Here is a 17,214-nt window from a genome sequence, read left to right on the forward strand (position 1 = left end):
GACCACCCAGTCTCTTGTGATTCAACAAGCCATTCAGATTTGATGCCCCTTCTTATGTCACATGGGGCTTCGCTGAAATTGTACTGCTCCTCTGCTCTCCACCCACTAAATTTCCTGAGGTCCGCCATGTTTCTCTTGTAAGCGGGGACCCGGCTAAACTAAGCTAAGCTAAGGGCAAAAAAAATTCACGTGAATCGCGGGGCTGGACCAGGAGACAGAGCCACTGATTGCCGACAAACGGCAGCTGAGCACCAGACAGTCTAGGGGAGAGAGCCGGAGAGTAGTGCGTTGCTGCTGCTGCTGCTGCTGCTGCTGTCCAATCTTGTGGAGGAATAAACACCTGATTCTGATCCGGAGCAGGAGGGAGTTGTTTATTTGTTAAACTTTTGGGATTAAGTGGATTTATCCTCAAACTCGCTTTTCAACCTAGCTGGAACTAGAGACACCAGAGTCATACAGCACCTCAGCTGCTGTCATCAATAATAAACATCTTAAATGCTGGTGAGTTGATATAATTTTAAATTTACAAACAATAATATTGCTGCTGTTGATGGAGCAGCCACTGTTTGCAAAGCACAGCTGTGATCAATCTGAACTCCATTCAGAAAACAAGCGTTTTAAAAGTAGTTTGCTTGTCGTCTTGCAGACAGACCTGACAAAGCATGAAATCAGACTATACAAATCGGTATCATGATGATGTAGTTATTTCGGCATCCATTTTATCCATTTATTGCAGTTAAATCACAGCAAAGTCTAAGTTTATTTTGGGTTCATTCAGGCTGAGCTTAAGCAACATGGCTGCGCTGGTTGGGGACTAGTCGATGTGCCGTTGGTCGCTGGCTGTTTGAGGCAAATAAACACAAATGATCCCGTGGTCGATCTTGTGTGATTAATGCGAGGCGTTTGGTATGTTTGCTGCACCACTCATGGGTACCACTATAATTTCTCCCACAGCCATGTTTCTCCGGGGTTCATGCTCAACAGTTGCCATGGTAGCCGGCATACCCCACAGAAGAGGGAAGTGAGGTGGCTGAGACAGGCACTCAAACTGGAAGTAACAGAAAGAAATTAGAGAAAAAACTGTCAGTTTCTATCTACTGCTGACACTTAATGAAGTATACTTGAAGATATTTTCTGAAGAGATATTTTATTACAGCACGAGTTACTTAATTTGAGATATGAACACATATTTATATATTCAAATACACTGTACAGGTACAAGTAAAATATTACTTTCAGAAATGTGACTGTCTCATACCATTTTTAAAAAATCTACCAATTAAGAAACCCACCAGACTCAGTGAGATGATCATTTTTTGTAAATCCTTTGCCTTTAAAAGAAACAAAGTTTCCAAATTTACAAAAATGTAATAACATTATAATACAACTATAAATCTTGTCTCATTGAGTCACTGAGCCTTCTTGCCACAGATATTATCATCAGAGTTATACAACACACATATTCTCACTCTGTATTCCAGTCAAGAAAAGAGAGTTTGTGTAAAGTTGGAATTTATTTTAGATGATACAAAGAGATAAGAGATTAGATGTAAATATCCACCAGCATCTGTCACCATATTCCAAAATAAATGATACAAGAAAATAAAGAAGCCAATCCTGGTAGTTTTTCAGACAGTATATAGGAAGCTGCCAAAAGTTGAACTCATTGATCTCTTAAGAATTCAGCATCTATACCCATTCAGTAGATCAATATGTTTCTCTTCAAATGACAAAATTTGGCTCATATTGAAATATTGTGATAGTACTGTGGCTCATAACAAAACCAAGTCTAAGTTCTCTTATTATATGGTGTATTTAGTGGTGAACTCAACACTATTAGATTTTTTTAAACTTGTAATATCTGCTAATAATATGTATCAACACCATATATCTGAAGTATTAAGGTAATAGCTCGGCAATTTGGGAAATATGCTCATTCATTTTCTTGGGGGTGTGGGGGGGCACCTAAAGCTCACCAATTAACACGTTCCTACTGTATGTTGTTCATTTAATTCATACAAAAGTGTAAAAACAAATGGTTGAGGTTTGTACGTGTTAATTAGTGAGAGCCAGAGCTAGCCATTTCCCCTGAGCTAAGCTAAGCTAACTGGCTGCTAGCGGCAGCCTTATATTTAACGGTTAGACATGAGAGTGGTATCAGTATTCTCAACTATCTCTCTGCAAGAAAGCGAATAAGCATATTTCCAAAAATGTCACACACATACTTTAAGTGTGTATTTGTGTGCATGCTCTATTTTTGGGGACACTTTCAGGGATATCAAATAATTTTCTCTCTCAACCTCTATTGACAGTCAACAGCAGTTAAAACCACTGATAAAACATTTCCTCTCGTGTTTTCTGCAAAACGATGACAAAGATTTTTCATTTAATTTTTGGTTTAATCTTTGTTTGCCCCCGTGGATTGTCCTCTGAGTTGAAAATAGAGTCAGTATGGGGATGGTTTTGGGATTGCAGTTTAAAAGAGATCAACACCTGCATGCAAGATCATCCCTGAATCCGTTAGTATTACATAGCAACCCAAACATAAAGGTCATATTTGAGAGCAGGGTGATTCACACCATTTAAGGACAGTGTCTGTGTGAGATGGCTCTGCTCCACACATCTGCTTGTCCATAGATGAAGCCCTTCATCTTTCCATCGGTCCTATTCATCTGTGAGCCAGTCGTCTTTTGGCGTGGTCAGTGTGGTGGTGTTGTTGCTGCTGAGCGCCTGCTCCAGCAGGGCTCGCTGGGCTGTAGCAGGCAGGTAGAGGAAGGCATAGAGCAGTCCCAACAGCAGCAGAGCCAGCAGCAGAGGGATGCCCCAGTCTGATGTCATTAAAGGCTCGTCACAGCGAGCTTGCAGAAATGACTTATTCTGCATGGCGAACAGACGGTTTACAACACTAAAAGTCTTATAAAATAACTCAATACAGGAACACTCAAACAGTGAAATAGATACAAGGGCCTGACAAACTTTTTTTTTTATTGTTATCCACAATTTGTAATGTCACACACTCACACAATTAAAGGGCTTTGTTGGTCATTCCTATCCCCAAAATGGACATATTTCATGCTGCTGAAAAAACACTGCATCCACACTTCCCAAATACTCACAGTATTTGGAGGAAACAGACCACACCAATTTGAGAAAAGACTTGAGACACAGCTGATACTTTCAATCTGTTTCCAGTCCCCCATCAAGTGTTTAAATTCCTGAAAAAGCAAACATAAAGGACAAATCCAAGATGGGGAAGGTCATTTGGACAACACACAGTCAGCGAAATCCAACATCCAGGTAGGTCTTCATTCACAGAGCCCAGAACAACAGACGAAAAGCTCCTTTCACAGTTTCTCCACAAGTAGGTTATCTCAAATTTGGTAATATTTCCAGTTAATTGTTAAGATTTTATAGTTAAAAGAGCGAAGGAATATCCAGGTTTGTATCCGTGTTATTGAAAGAGATCATCATGAATGTCTCTAAGCTTAGCATCTCTTCTCTTCATCTGCTCCCGATCTGTCATCTGACTGAAACGTTAGTGATTGCCTGTGAAACTGCATAATGCCACGTGCATCTTTCTTTGTTTGTGTGTGTGTGTGTGTGTGCGTGTGTGTTAGTGATGCTATCTTGTTATGGGTGCATGCCCAGGTAAACACGTCAATCTGCCATTCAGCTCTCTGAGATGATTTGCTCTGAAATGTTATGCAACAATAACCAGAAATCCAACAATAGAGACCCAACACCAAATCTGAATCCCACTCTGTGGAAACACCTGTCTCACTCACTCACACACACACACACACACACACACACACACACACACACACACACACACTCACACACACACACACACACACACACACATACACACAAACACCCATGGAAGGTTAAGCAGATTGGGTTATGAAATGCCAATTATATAATAAATCTTGATCTTCTTAGCTGACAGCATAGTGATACCTGACTGTGTTCAGGGATTACCTTCAGGAAGAGCCTGCACTTTATTCGGCACAGTATGTCCCAAACAATAAATCACTAAATATATTCACTTTAGAGCTATTAGGAGGTCATAGCATGACGTGGAATTAATGTGAAGGAATGAGAAACATACTGATCGTATGGATCAACGCCAGAGAAGATGATTATGCTGCCGGAGTGGTTTAAGAGAGAAGAAACTCATGAAACTATTTTAGGAAGTTTATCTGTATTTTCACTGTTTCTGTCCCAAAAAATGCCCCTGCTCTAGTGATAATACTGTCCAATTACAGAGGAGCTATCAGGGTGGAGTTTGTAAAGGTGAAAATCACTGACTGGTCAGCAAAAAGCCTTGACGCTGCGACAACTTGTGTATAAGAATCACTCAAACAAAGAAGCACAGCAGTATGACTATAAGGAGGTGCAAAACACACAAAACAAGTAAAAGTAGTATGGAGCCCCAAAACTAACAATAGATAGTCAAAGATTATCCAATGAGTCAAAAATACAACTGAATAAAACAATAAATAACACTGTTAGTTACATAATTAAAGTGAAGTGTAAAAGGCAATATAAAGCTTTATAATTTCCCTTAACCTCCAATCAATTAGTAAAAAATTAAAAATCTTTTTACTGCTGATTTTTGTTAATTTTGGGTCTCCACAGTCTAGCAGGATGATCTGTCTCACCCAAACACCACATGCTCAAAGTGCTGCATCCACCCCTGCTAGATAAAAGTGTCGAGGTGAGGTTGAGGTGACGGATTATGGAGGTAGCAAATAACGGGTGAGTGACCTGGAACATTACTGACGGTGCAGAAACACATGAAAACAAATGCAATAAACATTTGTGTGAAGTCACTTACATTTCAGGTTAAATTCATACAAAAAGTGCAGTAGTACAGGCTATAATCTATTATGTTAGTAAAATGTTTAGTAAAGGAAATGAGATTACAGTACTGTAGCTTGTTGGATGTGTGACAAAATAAATGGCTGGTCAGGTTTTTAACTGTAGAGAAGCATGAATTAGTGAGATGTTCACCCTGGACACAACAATTACTGAACATATGTAGATTAACATGTTCACGTTTTGACTCGCCATAGCAGGAAAATCACAGGTGACACTAATAACATCGATGATGACGCGTCCCAGTAAGCCATGCCAGTGAGTCAACATGCACATTACCACCACCCTGAAACTGTATGGGGTATCTATATGCAGGCAATAATAATGTTATTAGTTACACATTGGTGGTTTTTTATTGCTATGACATGTCAAAATGCCTACAGTCATAAAAGGCCTACTCAGTCTCTACATCACCTAATTTGTATGTTTTTGGACTATAGAAAGAAACTGGAGCATCTCAAGCAGTTCCCAATCTCAGGATCAGGACTCCCTACAGGATCACAGGATAAATCTGAGAAGTCACAAGATAGTTAACTGGATAAGAAAGAAGAATATATAGTTCAAATATAAAGTTCAACTACACAAAGTATAGGCTATTGTTCTTTCCAACATTTATCTAAGCTTTACTTTTTTTGTGAATTACTTGATACTTTTACCTCTTCTGACTCTCTAAAATGATCTGACAGAAACAAACTGAGAAGGAAAAATCACTCTTTGGTGGAATTACTCACAGCTCATTGACATGCAACATGCAGTTAGGTGTCACAAGATTACACTGCTTCATTTTAAGGTGCAATGAGGTAAAAAGGCAGTGAACTACCGATCTAGAGGAAAACCACAGACACAAACTGATCACAGAAAGGTCACATTTGCACCCTCTTGTTGTGAGGCATACAGAGATAACCATATGGAGACCTTAGAGTCATAAATCTGTAACATGGATTGACGAAGAAACAAAACAATCAATAATCCCACCTCCTGGAATATGCACAAATGATGTTGTACCCTCCAGCACAGTAGGAGGCGCTATGGAGATTTCACATTGGTTAGTTATCCACCATATTAAAGAGAGAAGAAGAAGCTGCGCAGTGTTCAGCACTTCAACATCACTTTTGTTTACATGTGTGTGTTTCCATGTAGATGAACGGTTACTTTCGGTACGTCAGAAAAAATATACTACACATTAATCTCTAAATATGTGTCCAGACAGACGCGGTATTATGACTGTAATAGATAGCTAGCAGTTTTAAATATGTCATGGTGTTAGCATACAGTCGCTAGCAAACCAGTGCATGCTACCAAACAAAAAGTTATCTTCCTGTTTGTGAAGCAGAATAGCTGGGGTGATGTCACTCCAGGGCATGCATGTATTAGACTTCTTGGCAGATGTTATTTATATTAATAAGAAATACGACAATTAACTGAGGCACAAGACAAGCTGCCACCAATCACCTGTTCCTCTTACAGTCCTGAATGTGTTTATAGTACACTGACTTTAATAAATGCTGCTGAAGCTGCTTAACAACGTTGTCAGTGATAGCTTTTGTTATCAGTCACTTCATTTCAGAAAATGTTGCCAGTGTTATAATTTTGAATCATATTCTCTGCCTCTGTGGAAACTAAGTACACTAACTCTTAACTTAAGTACAATTTTGAGGTTCTTTACTTGAGTATAGCATCAGTAAACAATAGAAAACAATCATATAATCTCTAAAACAATATGATATGAAATGAGCCATTCTACTCAATGAATACTTTCACTTTTGATACTTTGAGTACATTTTGCAGATATTTTTTTTACTAATAAAGTATTTTAACATTATTTATACTTAATACAGAAAACGTCTTGCTCCACTGTGTTATTCTGTCAGAATAATTGTTATCACTGCTAGGAAATGTGTTCAGTTACTCTCCATAAGCTAAATACACACATAAATACTCAGTGAAATATCAAGACAACCACCTTTTTCTCTTCAGGGTTGTGTCAGTTCTCTTCGTTCATTGCTGTACACGATGACCACAGAGCCTGCCAGCCTGGAGAGCCTGCATGTGCTGTACCAGAGTGATGACTACATTGTGGTGGACAAGCACTGGGATATCCGCATTGACAGCAAGATGTGGTACGAGAAACACACCGTGCAGGCACAACTCCGGCACCGCTTCCCTCAGCTGGCTGACCCCAGCACCTACTATGGATTCAGGTTAGACACAGTGCAGCATCAGCTACATCACAACTAACAGGACTTCACTCAGACTGCAATTTCAATCAGATGATACCAGTAGTTTTACAGCATTGTATGAGAGAGAAATTGGATTATGTAGGCTCACCTGTGGTTAATTTAGAGATTCCAATTTACCTGATTATTTTTTGATAATTGGAGCACCCAGAGGGAACCTACGTAAGTTCAGTAAAAATGCTTTAACTCCATGGAGAGTGGTCCCCGCTGGCCATGGTCACATTCAAACCCAGGAGCCTCTTCTCCTCTGTTCTCATCATCTTTCTCTCTTCCCACCAGGTTCTGTCATCAGTTAGATTTCTCCACTAGTGGGGCTCTTTGTGTCGCCCTCAATAAGGCTGCTGCCGGCCAAGCCTACCGCTGCTTCAAGGACCGCACAGTCACCAAGGCCTACCTCGCCCTGGTATAGTACACAAACACAGTGTCACACACTCACACACACACAACATAGTTATTACTGTATGTCTGTTTGTTTATAATTAATATATTTTTTAATTTGTGCCTGATTAAAAAGATCTGGAAGGAAGTAAAATAAGTTCCTTTTTTTTTTTTTTTTGCTTTCCAGTTACGTGGCTGGGTGGAAGAAGAGACACAAACACTGGACTTCTCCATTGGCAAGAACTCTACAGAGGGCAAAACACACATGATGTGTATTGAGGGAACAGAGGGTACATGAACCTGGCTTTTCTTGCACCGTGTGTGTTTATGTTTGAGAGTGTGGACAGAACTCAAGTGAGCAACGATATCTTTTATAAGCCAGACTTTCACTTTTTGAAACCACAAAATGTGTCCAATACATTTTTTGCATGTATTTGTGGGTTTCACCCCCATAGCAAGGTGATAAATAGTAACGAAAATTAAGGATTGAATACTGGACGATGCAGACATGGAATGATTGACTGTATTATTTACACTGCTTGCCTATTCATTCAACTCAACCAGGCTGATGGAAACGCAACTAATTTATTTTTTACGTTTTACATTTCAAAAGGTTGTGTAGAATTCACCAGTGATTTAAATGGAAACATAACTACGGACACATTGTTTCTTTGTTTTCCTTCTCGGCAGGTTGTGAGAACCCTAAGCCTTGCCAAACTGAGCTGACAGTGTTGGAGTTTGGGTTGTATGATGGAGACCCTGTCACTAAGGTGCTGCTGCAGCCACTCACTGGTAGAAGCATTTACTTCTTTTCATACTAAGGAAATGAAGGATTTAATTGCAAAACATGATTTAGCAACTGTGAGGGGGAAAAGATCATTGCTACATAACTTTTTTACAGTCCTTCTTGCTTTTTAAGTTAGTGTTATCTGTGTTATCTTTGTAAATAATAACACCAAAGTACCCTCTTATTCTATATAGCACCAGATACATACTTGGGATAAAGGACCTGAAGAAAGGATTATCTTTACCCCACGATGTGTCTCATGGAAATGAAAATTCTTTTTCCCTGCCTGGCTCCTCACCTCTATCTTTTCCCCCAGGCCGTACCCACCAGCTGAGGGTCCACTGCAGTGCAATAGGCCACCCCATCGTTGGGGACTTCACCTACAGCTCGGGAACAGATGACTCCCCCTACCGCATGATGCTGCATGCGCATCTTCTTCACATCCCCCTGGAACCCCAGCCCCTGCTCGTCTCCGCTGGAGACCCCTTCCTCTCCACAGTGGATCCCAAGTGGCTCCCACAGCGCTCACTGCGGACACTGAAGGCCACCGTGGATGCCCTGCTGGAGCAGAGGGTGGAGGCGGAAAGGAAGATCAAAGAGGAGGAGAAAGTGAGAGCAAGAAGAGAGCAGGAGAGAAAGAAAGGAAGAAGGGAGCAGAGGACTGAGGAGGAGAGTGAGGAGCAGAGGAAGCAGTGTCAGGAGTGGCTGAGTGAATGGGCTGGAGACTGATGGGGTTCAGTGGGATGATATTTATTTTAATTTATTTTAACAGTTTACTTATGACAGCCATGTTCAGCATGCATGTTTCATCTCAGTGAACACCTGTGTTACGTTTAAATAGCATACATGTACATGGAAGTGGACCAGTACCATAATTCCCTCACAAATAACCCACAAACACACATTAAGTTTAAAAACGAACAAGCTTGTGTGCAGATCTTGATTCCTGCTCTTTTAAAAAACTTATTCAACTGGGAGCTGCCCACTAAAACCAGTTCTTTCACAGTTTGCCACTAAAGCAGCTTCACTGCAAAAGCTGAGAAATGAGTGCCTTGCTCAAGTTTATGTTGATAAAGGGGATTTGGTTGATGTCATTCATTTTACTCTCCCACATTCCCCTCTACTAAGTGAAATTATTTTTTAATATGTGACTATTTTTGTCAAAAGTCTCTGCTATTAAGTGTCTGTTGACTCAATTAATGAAAATGTTCTCACTTATCCCTGGTAGGGGTGCCTGACCAGCAGAAGTTGATCTGTGTTTTGTCTATGAAAATGCTGTTAAATCAACGTGTTTTGTCACACACTGCATAGCTCAGCCAAAGCCTACTATACTGTATGTTTTTTGCATTTTAACACACAGTGTCTATAAAAAGTATTCACCCACTTTCTTGGTCTTGTCAATGATTTATTGTTTTACAACTTTGAATCATACTGATCAATATAAAAATACAAACTACATACATGTCAGTTACCTATTTTTTTGTTGGTGTAGTTTGATCCATTTTCTAGTCAGTGACAGTCCACAGTTGATGTTTGTTAGCTTGCTGCAAACACATTCTTCACTTTAACATGGACAGGAGATGTATGTAGCTGTTATCCATTCTTGCATCTTTGAGAAGTATTTTTCAAAGTGTTAGATCATACTTAAAGTTAATTAGGTAGTTAATTTATATGCAATGCAAATATGGATTGGAAATGGAAGGGAGTTGCATGCACCTGTGTATTTAACAGTGCTATGTATGTGAGAGGAACATCATAGGTTACTTCTCAGTTAGAAATAGACTTTTTCTCGCGAACTTTGCTTGTTTTTTTTCTGCACAACTGAAAGCAAAATCAAGGAACTTTTTGTGCCCAATGTAATGGTTGCAAATAGTATTTTATGAAATAAATAAAATGAGGGAAGATGCAAAGCATAAATCATAGTGTAATGCATGTACAGAGTAATGGTTATTATGTTAGAAATTAAAATAAATGTACAGAAAGCTGCATCTGTGTTACTGTACTCCTAAAAGGCATGAAGAGGGTTGAGAGGTATCGTCCATGATGCTCAGTAGATTGAGTAGCATCCTGATTAATAACACCAGTGTTACTGGTTTAATGCAGAAAGTTATATCCGAGCCTAAAATGCATTATTTCTTGATTACTTCTATGAGAACATTGTTTTCTTTTCTAGTCTGACAGAAGGTTTGTTTGCCTGCTTTGGTTGATCCTGAAATATTTTTAAAAGAGTAAAATAACAAGGAATAAAGGATTTTTTATGCTGAACTGAGGTACTTTATTTAAATTTTAAAGAAATTTGATTCAAATGAGCGCCATTAGAGTAGAGTGAAGAGGACTTCATTACCCATAATGCCCTTGTGCCCCGCAGATAAACGTCTACAAGTCAGCTACAAGGAAGCAAAGCACCAAAATCAGCAGCCAGCAGCAGGGAGAGGCGTCCACATTTGTTTGGTTTTAGACTCATAATTGGTTGTCAGGTTTATTTTAGTCGAACAACAGGTTGGAAGCATAAAATTAATAAATAACCGTGGTCAAAATGAGCTCCGAGGTTTTCTCATATGAGAGTTTGGTTCACGCTGTATCAGGAGCTGTGGTAAGTTAACTCAGTGGTTTCATATTTATTTCTGTATTTAGGGCTTTAATGGCAACAATAGTTATGACTTTATAGTTCGTGCTCATACGCTTTATGACTGCCAAACAAGGCTCCATTCAAGATGTGATATTTTAGACCTGGTATCGTCTCATGCCAAATACAACAACTCTAATTCCGGAAATCCTGAAAAGTTTGGATCAAACTTTCCATTCAGTAATAGCTAATATTACATATTACCTGTTAACCCTGCCGAATTGAGTAGTTTTGTATCATAGTTTAGAAAATACAGTATCTTCTTTCCAAGTTTGTGTTTCTGTATATTCTCACTTGTACCACTTTAAATGGCCAGATATTTAAATGGTGCTTGGTTAAAGATTTCCTCCATGTGCAACAAAATGGCATGTAAAAACTGAGTCTTTCCACTGAATACTGACTGTAGCCTGTTTTAGGGAAGTGTGACAGCCATGACAGTATTCTTCCCTCTGGACACTGCCAGACTCAGGCTTCAAGGTGAGCAGTGGTAGAAATGTATTCTTATTTGCAGTCATTATAGTAATCAATGTAATGATGTTATTTAAAACAAGCTGTCTCTTGTTTGTGTCCAGTGGATGAGAAGAGGAAGGCCAAATCAACTCCAGCCGTTCTAGCAGAAATTGTCAAAGAGGAAGGACTGTGAGTGAAATTTAGATCCGATTTGAACCCTCATTGCTTGCCAGTAAAGTCTTGATTTTATGTGTCAGCTTTGTCAGTTTATATACAGTATCAAACACCTTCCCATTACCTTGAATGAGGAAGTATCCAAATTTTTGACTATTATTGTATGTAGAAACAGATCCAATGTTGCTCTCACGGTGCACCCAGAGTCATTTGAATATTGCCAATTAAGACACCAGAGTTGAAACATTTGACTCTGGTTTCTAGTGGCTCTTAATGTACTTACACACAACAATGTTCAGGAGATACACATGGACATACAGGCAAAACAAGGACAACAAAGCTGAACATAGATATGTAAACATAAACATATGACTATTATATACAAGCAAAAAAAAAGATATATACACATAGAAACAACAAATGGACAACAACATACATTGTCTATATACAGGTCAAACAGTTTCTGTAGATTGTAAACAAGTATGTTGCACAAAGACACCAATACATCACAAGCACTTCACATCTCCAGCAGAACTGTCAAAGCCCCTCATCTGTTTAGCAGTAAAAGCGCTCTAAGATCATGTTCCTGTGTTTGCTGTCCCCCCTGCAGACTAGCTCCATACAGAGGTTGGTTCCCGGTCATCTGCAGCCTGTGCTGCTCCAACTTTGTCTACTTCTACTGCTTTCACAGCCTGAAGGCTAGGTGGCTGAAGGGACATCAGTCAGCACCGAGCACTGACTTAATCATAGGCATTGCTGCAGGTGAGATGGTCATTGTCCAGATCCTTAAAACCTTGTTTTAGTTACTCAGGACCAGTATGTCCATCTAATTTGGGATTGGAGTCCACATCCCTTTTCTCATGATTAAGCAGTGTGACCTTTTAGCTTTTTCCTTTCTAATTTTGTTTTCAACACTAATGTCCATATGTCACCAGAGGTTAAGTATGTAATGCTCTCGGTGTATAACACCAAGAATAACGTAACACTCACACTCCTTTGTGCTCCTGCAGTCTCAAATCTTGATAGTCAAAGTCACACCTCATGATTCAGCATGAGAAAATGTATTTGATCAGCAGAGACTTCTGCATATCATATTAATATCAGCCAAGGAGAAAGCCATCTTCATTGTGTCATGATGTGTAATGAATTATTCAGATCTTCTAGAGAGACAATGCTAAAAGATTTGCAAATATTGTCACAGTCTTGATTTTCAACTGCCTCCTTGTCTCTCTAGGTGTTATAAACGTACTTGTCACGACTCCTTTGTGGGTGGTCAACACCAGGCTGAAGCTTCAGGGCTCCAAGTTCCGCAATGCAGACATACACTCCACCAACTACTCTGGCATTTTGGGTAAATGGTCATTGTCTGATCATGTTCATACAGAATGTTCTTTTGTGAGTCAGTACTAGAGATGTGCCAGTGTACCTTATTACTATGTGCTGAAGTGAAACACTCTGACAATATCAGTATCAGCAACCATTTTCATCACCATGATTATCATTGTTTCAGAGTAAACACAGAGCAGCACTCCTGCCTTCATTAGCAGTTTTATTTTGTTTAGCCCCAAGGAAGGCACTCTGGACTGATCAAACAGAGACAGCCCAGAGAACCAATCTCCTGTCTGTCGAGCTATGGCTACTCAGGCCATGACTTCCTATTATAACATTAGCCGTGAGCCCACTGAAGTGTGGCTAGCTTTCAGGTGTTTAGTCATAATGTTCATTGAGAAAGAGTCCGAACTCCCTGCGTCAAGATCACAAACATCACGTTCTTCCTCACTGGTCAGCTTCAGCTCTGCTTGTGTTTGTTAGTAGTGATGTGGACACCCAGCAGATAACACTTACTACAAAGTTCTTGCACTCCAGAAATCAATCGCTCAGTTTCATTATGAAAAATTCATGAGTGTTTTCAAAATATGAATGGGTGCATATAAGAGACACAGACACTGAGCTGCATTTAAAGTGATTTCCAGTCAACAACCTAATTTCCATTAGATCATTGTGTAAATTAACTATATTTTAGCACTAACAGTCGGATTTCAGAAAACTTTATCATGATAATAACATTTAATCATGATATTTTTACCTATGATAATTGTAAAATTTGATACTGGCCCATCCCTAGTCAGTATTCCTGACATTTAGTGGCATACTTGGATGTTCTTGGGATATAATCTCTCTTTCTCTCTCTTTCTCCAATAATGGCTATTATTACTTTTGCAGATGCATTTGCGCAGATCATCCGTGACGAGGGTGTGGGAGCACTGTGGAACGGCACTTTCCCTTCCCTACTGTTGGTGCTGAACCCTGCCATCCAGTTCATGATTTATGAAGGTCTGAAAAGGCAGCTGAGGAGAGGAATTCCCAGGGAGGTGAGTGAGAACGAGAGAGAGGGAGAGAGATGAGGGAGGGATAGGAGTACATGTGCAAACATTTGAAGGAAAGGTAAAATGTGCTAAAATCAGAGAAGTACGTCAGAGGGAGGAATGATGGGTGTGTTGGATAATAAGGATAAAAAAATTCACTGAGCTAATACACCCTATATGAGCTCAGATGACTCATCTTGAAACTTTTCAAACACTCCTCCATTATTTCTACAGCTGTCGATTCATTGAAAACTTGTAAAACTGACTTACGCTTAATAATAATAATAATGCAGTAATGTTACAGTGAAACAAAACTGCTACATCATGGTTTTAATACAAATGAAAATGCATACATATGGGTTTGCAATGACAGTGTAAAGGAGAGGAGTTATTTGAGGACATCCCATTATCTGGATGAGTAGACTCTCGTTATGAGACTTGGTAATTCTGTTCACATGAGTCATGTGAGGCTTAAGCAGAGGTCAGAGGGAACATGGAGGCAGATGTAACCTGACAGTTTACGGTGAGCATGTGTGTCTGAACACTTTCACACCACGTGCATTCTGACATTTTTGCTGTCTACTGGAGCGATGGTGGATAAGAGGGGAGTTTCACTTATTCACTTAGTAAAGATCTTAAAGCCTCTATAGCAATGGTAATATAACATTGCACAAAAACACTTGTGTCAGACAGAAAAGTGACAAGTTTCTTTCTTCTTCTCCCAAGCTGTCATCTCTGGAGGTCTTCATGATCGGTGCTGTTTCCAAAGCTGTCGCCACCACCATCACATACCCTCTGCAGACTATACAGTCCATACTTAGGGTGGGTTTTTTTGTATGTCTATGTCTGTGGGTCCTTGCTCACATGTATACAATAATAGACCTGCAGTTAATCAAAATTTATATTTTGTAAATGTGTAATTACAGTAAAACCTCATCACAGACCCGATTCAGTGACACTGAGATTAACGGGTTGCGCATAAATTGCATCAATTTGGGAATTTCTCATTTTTCTGCCAAAAATGTATGCCATGAGAAAATGGATATATGCCACAATCACAATCACACACAGACACACACACACACACATTCTGCACATTGGATGTTTAAACAAACCTTTAAGCTTAATTTGACATATTTTATCTTTTTTTTTTTTTTTTTTTTTTTAAATTACCAGTTTGGTCAGTTCAACGAGTCAACGGAAAGGTCAAAACTACTGTCCAGTCTAAGGACAATCAAGTGTCTGCTGGTCAATAGAGTGAGGTGGGTGCACAATACACACACACACAGATTATGTGTTTAGGTTTTCAAATAATTTTACTGCTCCATTTCAGTTCCTGTATTTAGATACAGTGTATAATGCAATGTTGAAGCATGCATCTGACTTCAACACTTGTCGCAGTTGCAATTGCAAGGAATTAGCTATAAAATGTGATCTAGCCTGATGACTTGTAAATAAGTGGACAGTCACTTAAAAAAAACTAATGTGAGGAAAAGATCAGATTTTCCTGCAGTCTGAAGATTGTCTTTTTAACCACAATATTTATTATTATAGCCATAATCATGCAACTCCTTCTTTAGTTTTTGTGTGTACAGAAAGACAATACATGATTTAGCATCTGCATGAATAAATCTCAACACTACTTCTTCTCTTACACATATTAATACTGATGTTTTAACCTTGGTTTCCTGCTGCAGGAAGTATGGTATGTTGGGTCTTTTTAAAGGCCTGGAGGCCAAGCTGCTGCAGACGGTGCTGACTGCTGCCCTCATGTTCCTTCTCTATGAGAAGATTGCCAGCTGCACCTTCAGAGTCATGGGACTGAACAACAGCCACTACAAGAATCGCTAGCTAGCAAGACATTTCACAACCACGGATGTTTGACCATATGAAGGCACTGAGAAACTTCCCTGGAAACCTGTCACTTTCATGGAAATGTAAATATTTAACAGTGACCTCATCCTGTAAATACTTCAACCAATAAAGCACTTATCTCTGTGACTGGTATATCCCATTGGTTCATAGTTTAGAATGAGCCCACTTGGGTCTTGATCCAACGTCTTGTTTCAACAAGAAACCTCAAAGGACCTTTTAACAAGAAATAACATTTTATACATCCCTCTGACACTTGTAAGCTTTTGATTAGATGATAAGGGGCTTGAAAGAGATTTACCAGTATGGAAGACTGATAACCATTAAAAAATGAACCCATAGCACCATGAGAAGAAAGCCTTGTAATCACAACTCGTCATATTACAGGAAGAAAAGTTTATGTTGCTCTCTGACATTTTAAGCACATTTTCTGTTCTTTATTATTATTTTTTTCCTACATCCAAATCCAAACAAAGACTTTTCTCAGCCAGACGGACATGTTAAAGTGTAGCTGTATACTGCTTCGGAAGCTGGACACAGACAAGGAAACTGGGTGGAGGTGAGTTTGAGCTTTTGGCAAACAGGAAACATAGGCCTTAATATCTGCTCTCTGAGAGAAAAAAGTAAAAGAATAAGACTATAAGTTAATAAGCCTAAAGTGTAGTGGCTCTCATTCGCAGTGCTGTACATTACACAGTATGCATGACAAGTGTTCCAGCTCTTGAGTCTGTGGTCCATCAAAGGAGTGTAAACATGCTCAAGTTCCTTTTCATGGCAATCTGCCCATCAGATTAAAGGAGACTCACCTCTGAGTTTCTGTTCCAGTGAAATGAAGTATGTACACTTTCTCTTTTACACATAAATGAACACATCACCTGATGTCAAATCAAGGCAGCATAGCTTATTTTTTTTCTTTTTTTAAATTTAAATGCGTTTACTGTTGCAATATACCACTTCATACTGGTATATAGATACATTGACTGATTCATTGTCCTATTTGGAGATTTGATGTGTAAAATTGAAACTGCGCGCGTACATATGAACTACAGCAGAAACGTAACAGGATTTTATACATTGTGAAGCAGCACACCCTTCAAAACATTTAAAAATGTCACAACTCCATAGTGCAATGGTGTTGCTTCATTAATTAAAGCTGCAAGCACCGTTGGGCGGGACCTCGTACTCTGGCCTGTCGGGATCAGATCATTTTGCTTTTTAAAAATGAGGGATATTTATTATAAGTGTGGTGTGCTTTTATTTTGAAAGATTGATTGACAGGATGAGAATTTCATCATGCAAGTTTTGGGCCCATTCACTTGAATTTCAATTAGTCAATTGAAAACTCTAGATGAGTTTGTGTGTAAAACAAATTATTTTCCTAATTTTTATCAAGTCTATTTTTAGAAAAGGAAAGACTTTTAACCCACATGACCTGGTCAAAGT

The 17,214-nt window shown here is 39.2% G+C and overlaps 2 protein-coding genes across 2 annotated transcripts; both read left to right on the plus strand.

The window, feature by feature from the left end:
• The first annotated feature begins 5,917 nt into the window (after positions 1-5,917).
• rpusd1 (RNA pseudouridine synthase domain containing 1) lies at positions 5,918-9,666 on the plus strand. The gene is made up of 6 exons (XM_067616380.1): positions 5,918-6,038; positions 6,859-7,082; positions 7,398-7,521; positions 7,684-7,786; positions 8,187-8,288; positions 8,600-9,666. The coding sequence occupies exons 2-6, from the start codon at positions 6,895-6,897 to the stop codon at positions 9,010-9,012; spliced, it is 930 nt and encodes a 309-aa protein (XP_067472481.1). The 5' UTR covers positions 5,918-6,038; positions 6,859-6,894; the 3' UTR covers positions 9,013-9,666.
• Positions 9,667-10,640: 974 nt separating this feature from the next.
• Positions 10,641-15,900, plus strand: slc25a17 (solute carrier family 25 member 17). Its single transcript, XM_067616381.1, has 9 exons — positions 10,641-10,876; positions 11,326-11,386; positions 11,482-11,548; positions 12,144-12,295; positions 12,768-12,884; positions 13,757-13,905; positions 14,626-14,721; positions 15,076-15,161; positions 15,597-15,900. Exons 1-9 carry the CDS (start codon positions 10,820-10,822, stop codon positions 15,748-15,750), a joined length of 939 nt encoding a protein of 312 aa, XP_067472482.1. The 5' UTR covers positions 10,641-10,819; the 3' UTR covers positions 15,751-15,900.
• The last annotated feature ends 1,314 nt before the right edge of the window (positions 15,901-17,214 follow it).

Source organism: Thunnus thynnus, chromosome 17 (genome assembly GCF_963924715.1).
Source record: "Thunnus thynnus chromosome 17, fThuThy2.1, whole genome shotgun sequence".
Lineage (NCBI taxonomy): Eukaryota > Metazoa > Chordata > Actinopteri > Scombriformes > Scombridae > Thunnus > Thunnus thynnus.

What these genes read in the sequence shown, in the direction of transcription:
- rpusd1 (XM_067616380.1), top strand. Translation starts at nt 6,895, where the DNA reads ATGACCACAGAGCCTGCCAGCCTGGAGAGCCTGCATGTGCTGTACCAG. An exon ending in CCAAGGCCTACCTCGCCCTG is followed by an intron (nt 7,522 to 7,683) that starts GTATAGTACACA and finishes TTTGCTTTCCAG; the next exon opens with TTACGTGGCTGGGTGGAAGA. An exon ending in GTGTATTGAGGGAACAGAGG is followed by an intron (nt 7,787 to 8,186) that starts GTACATGAACCT and finishes CCTTCTCGGCAG; the next exon opens with GTTGTGAGAACCCTAAGCCT.
- slc25a17 (XM_067616381.1), top strand. Translation starts at nt 10,820, where the DNA reads ATGAGCTCCGAGGTTTTCTCATATGAGAGTTTGGTTCACGCTGTATCA. An exon ending in AATCATAGGCATTGCTGCAG is followed by an intron (nt 12,296 to 12,767) that starts GTGAGATGGTCA and finishes TTGTCTCTCTAG; the next exon opens with GTGTTATAAACGTACTTGTC. An exon ending in CTGCTGGTCAATAGAGTGAG is followed by an intron (nt 15,162 to 15,596) that starts GTGGGTGCACAA and finishes TTCCTGCTGCAG; the next exon opens with GAAGTATGGTATGTTGGGTC.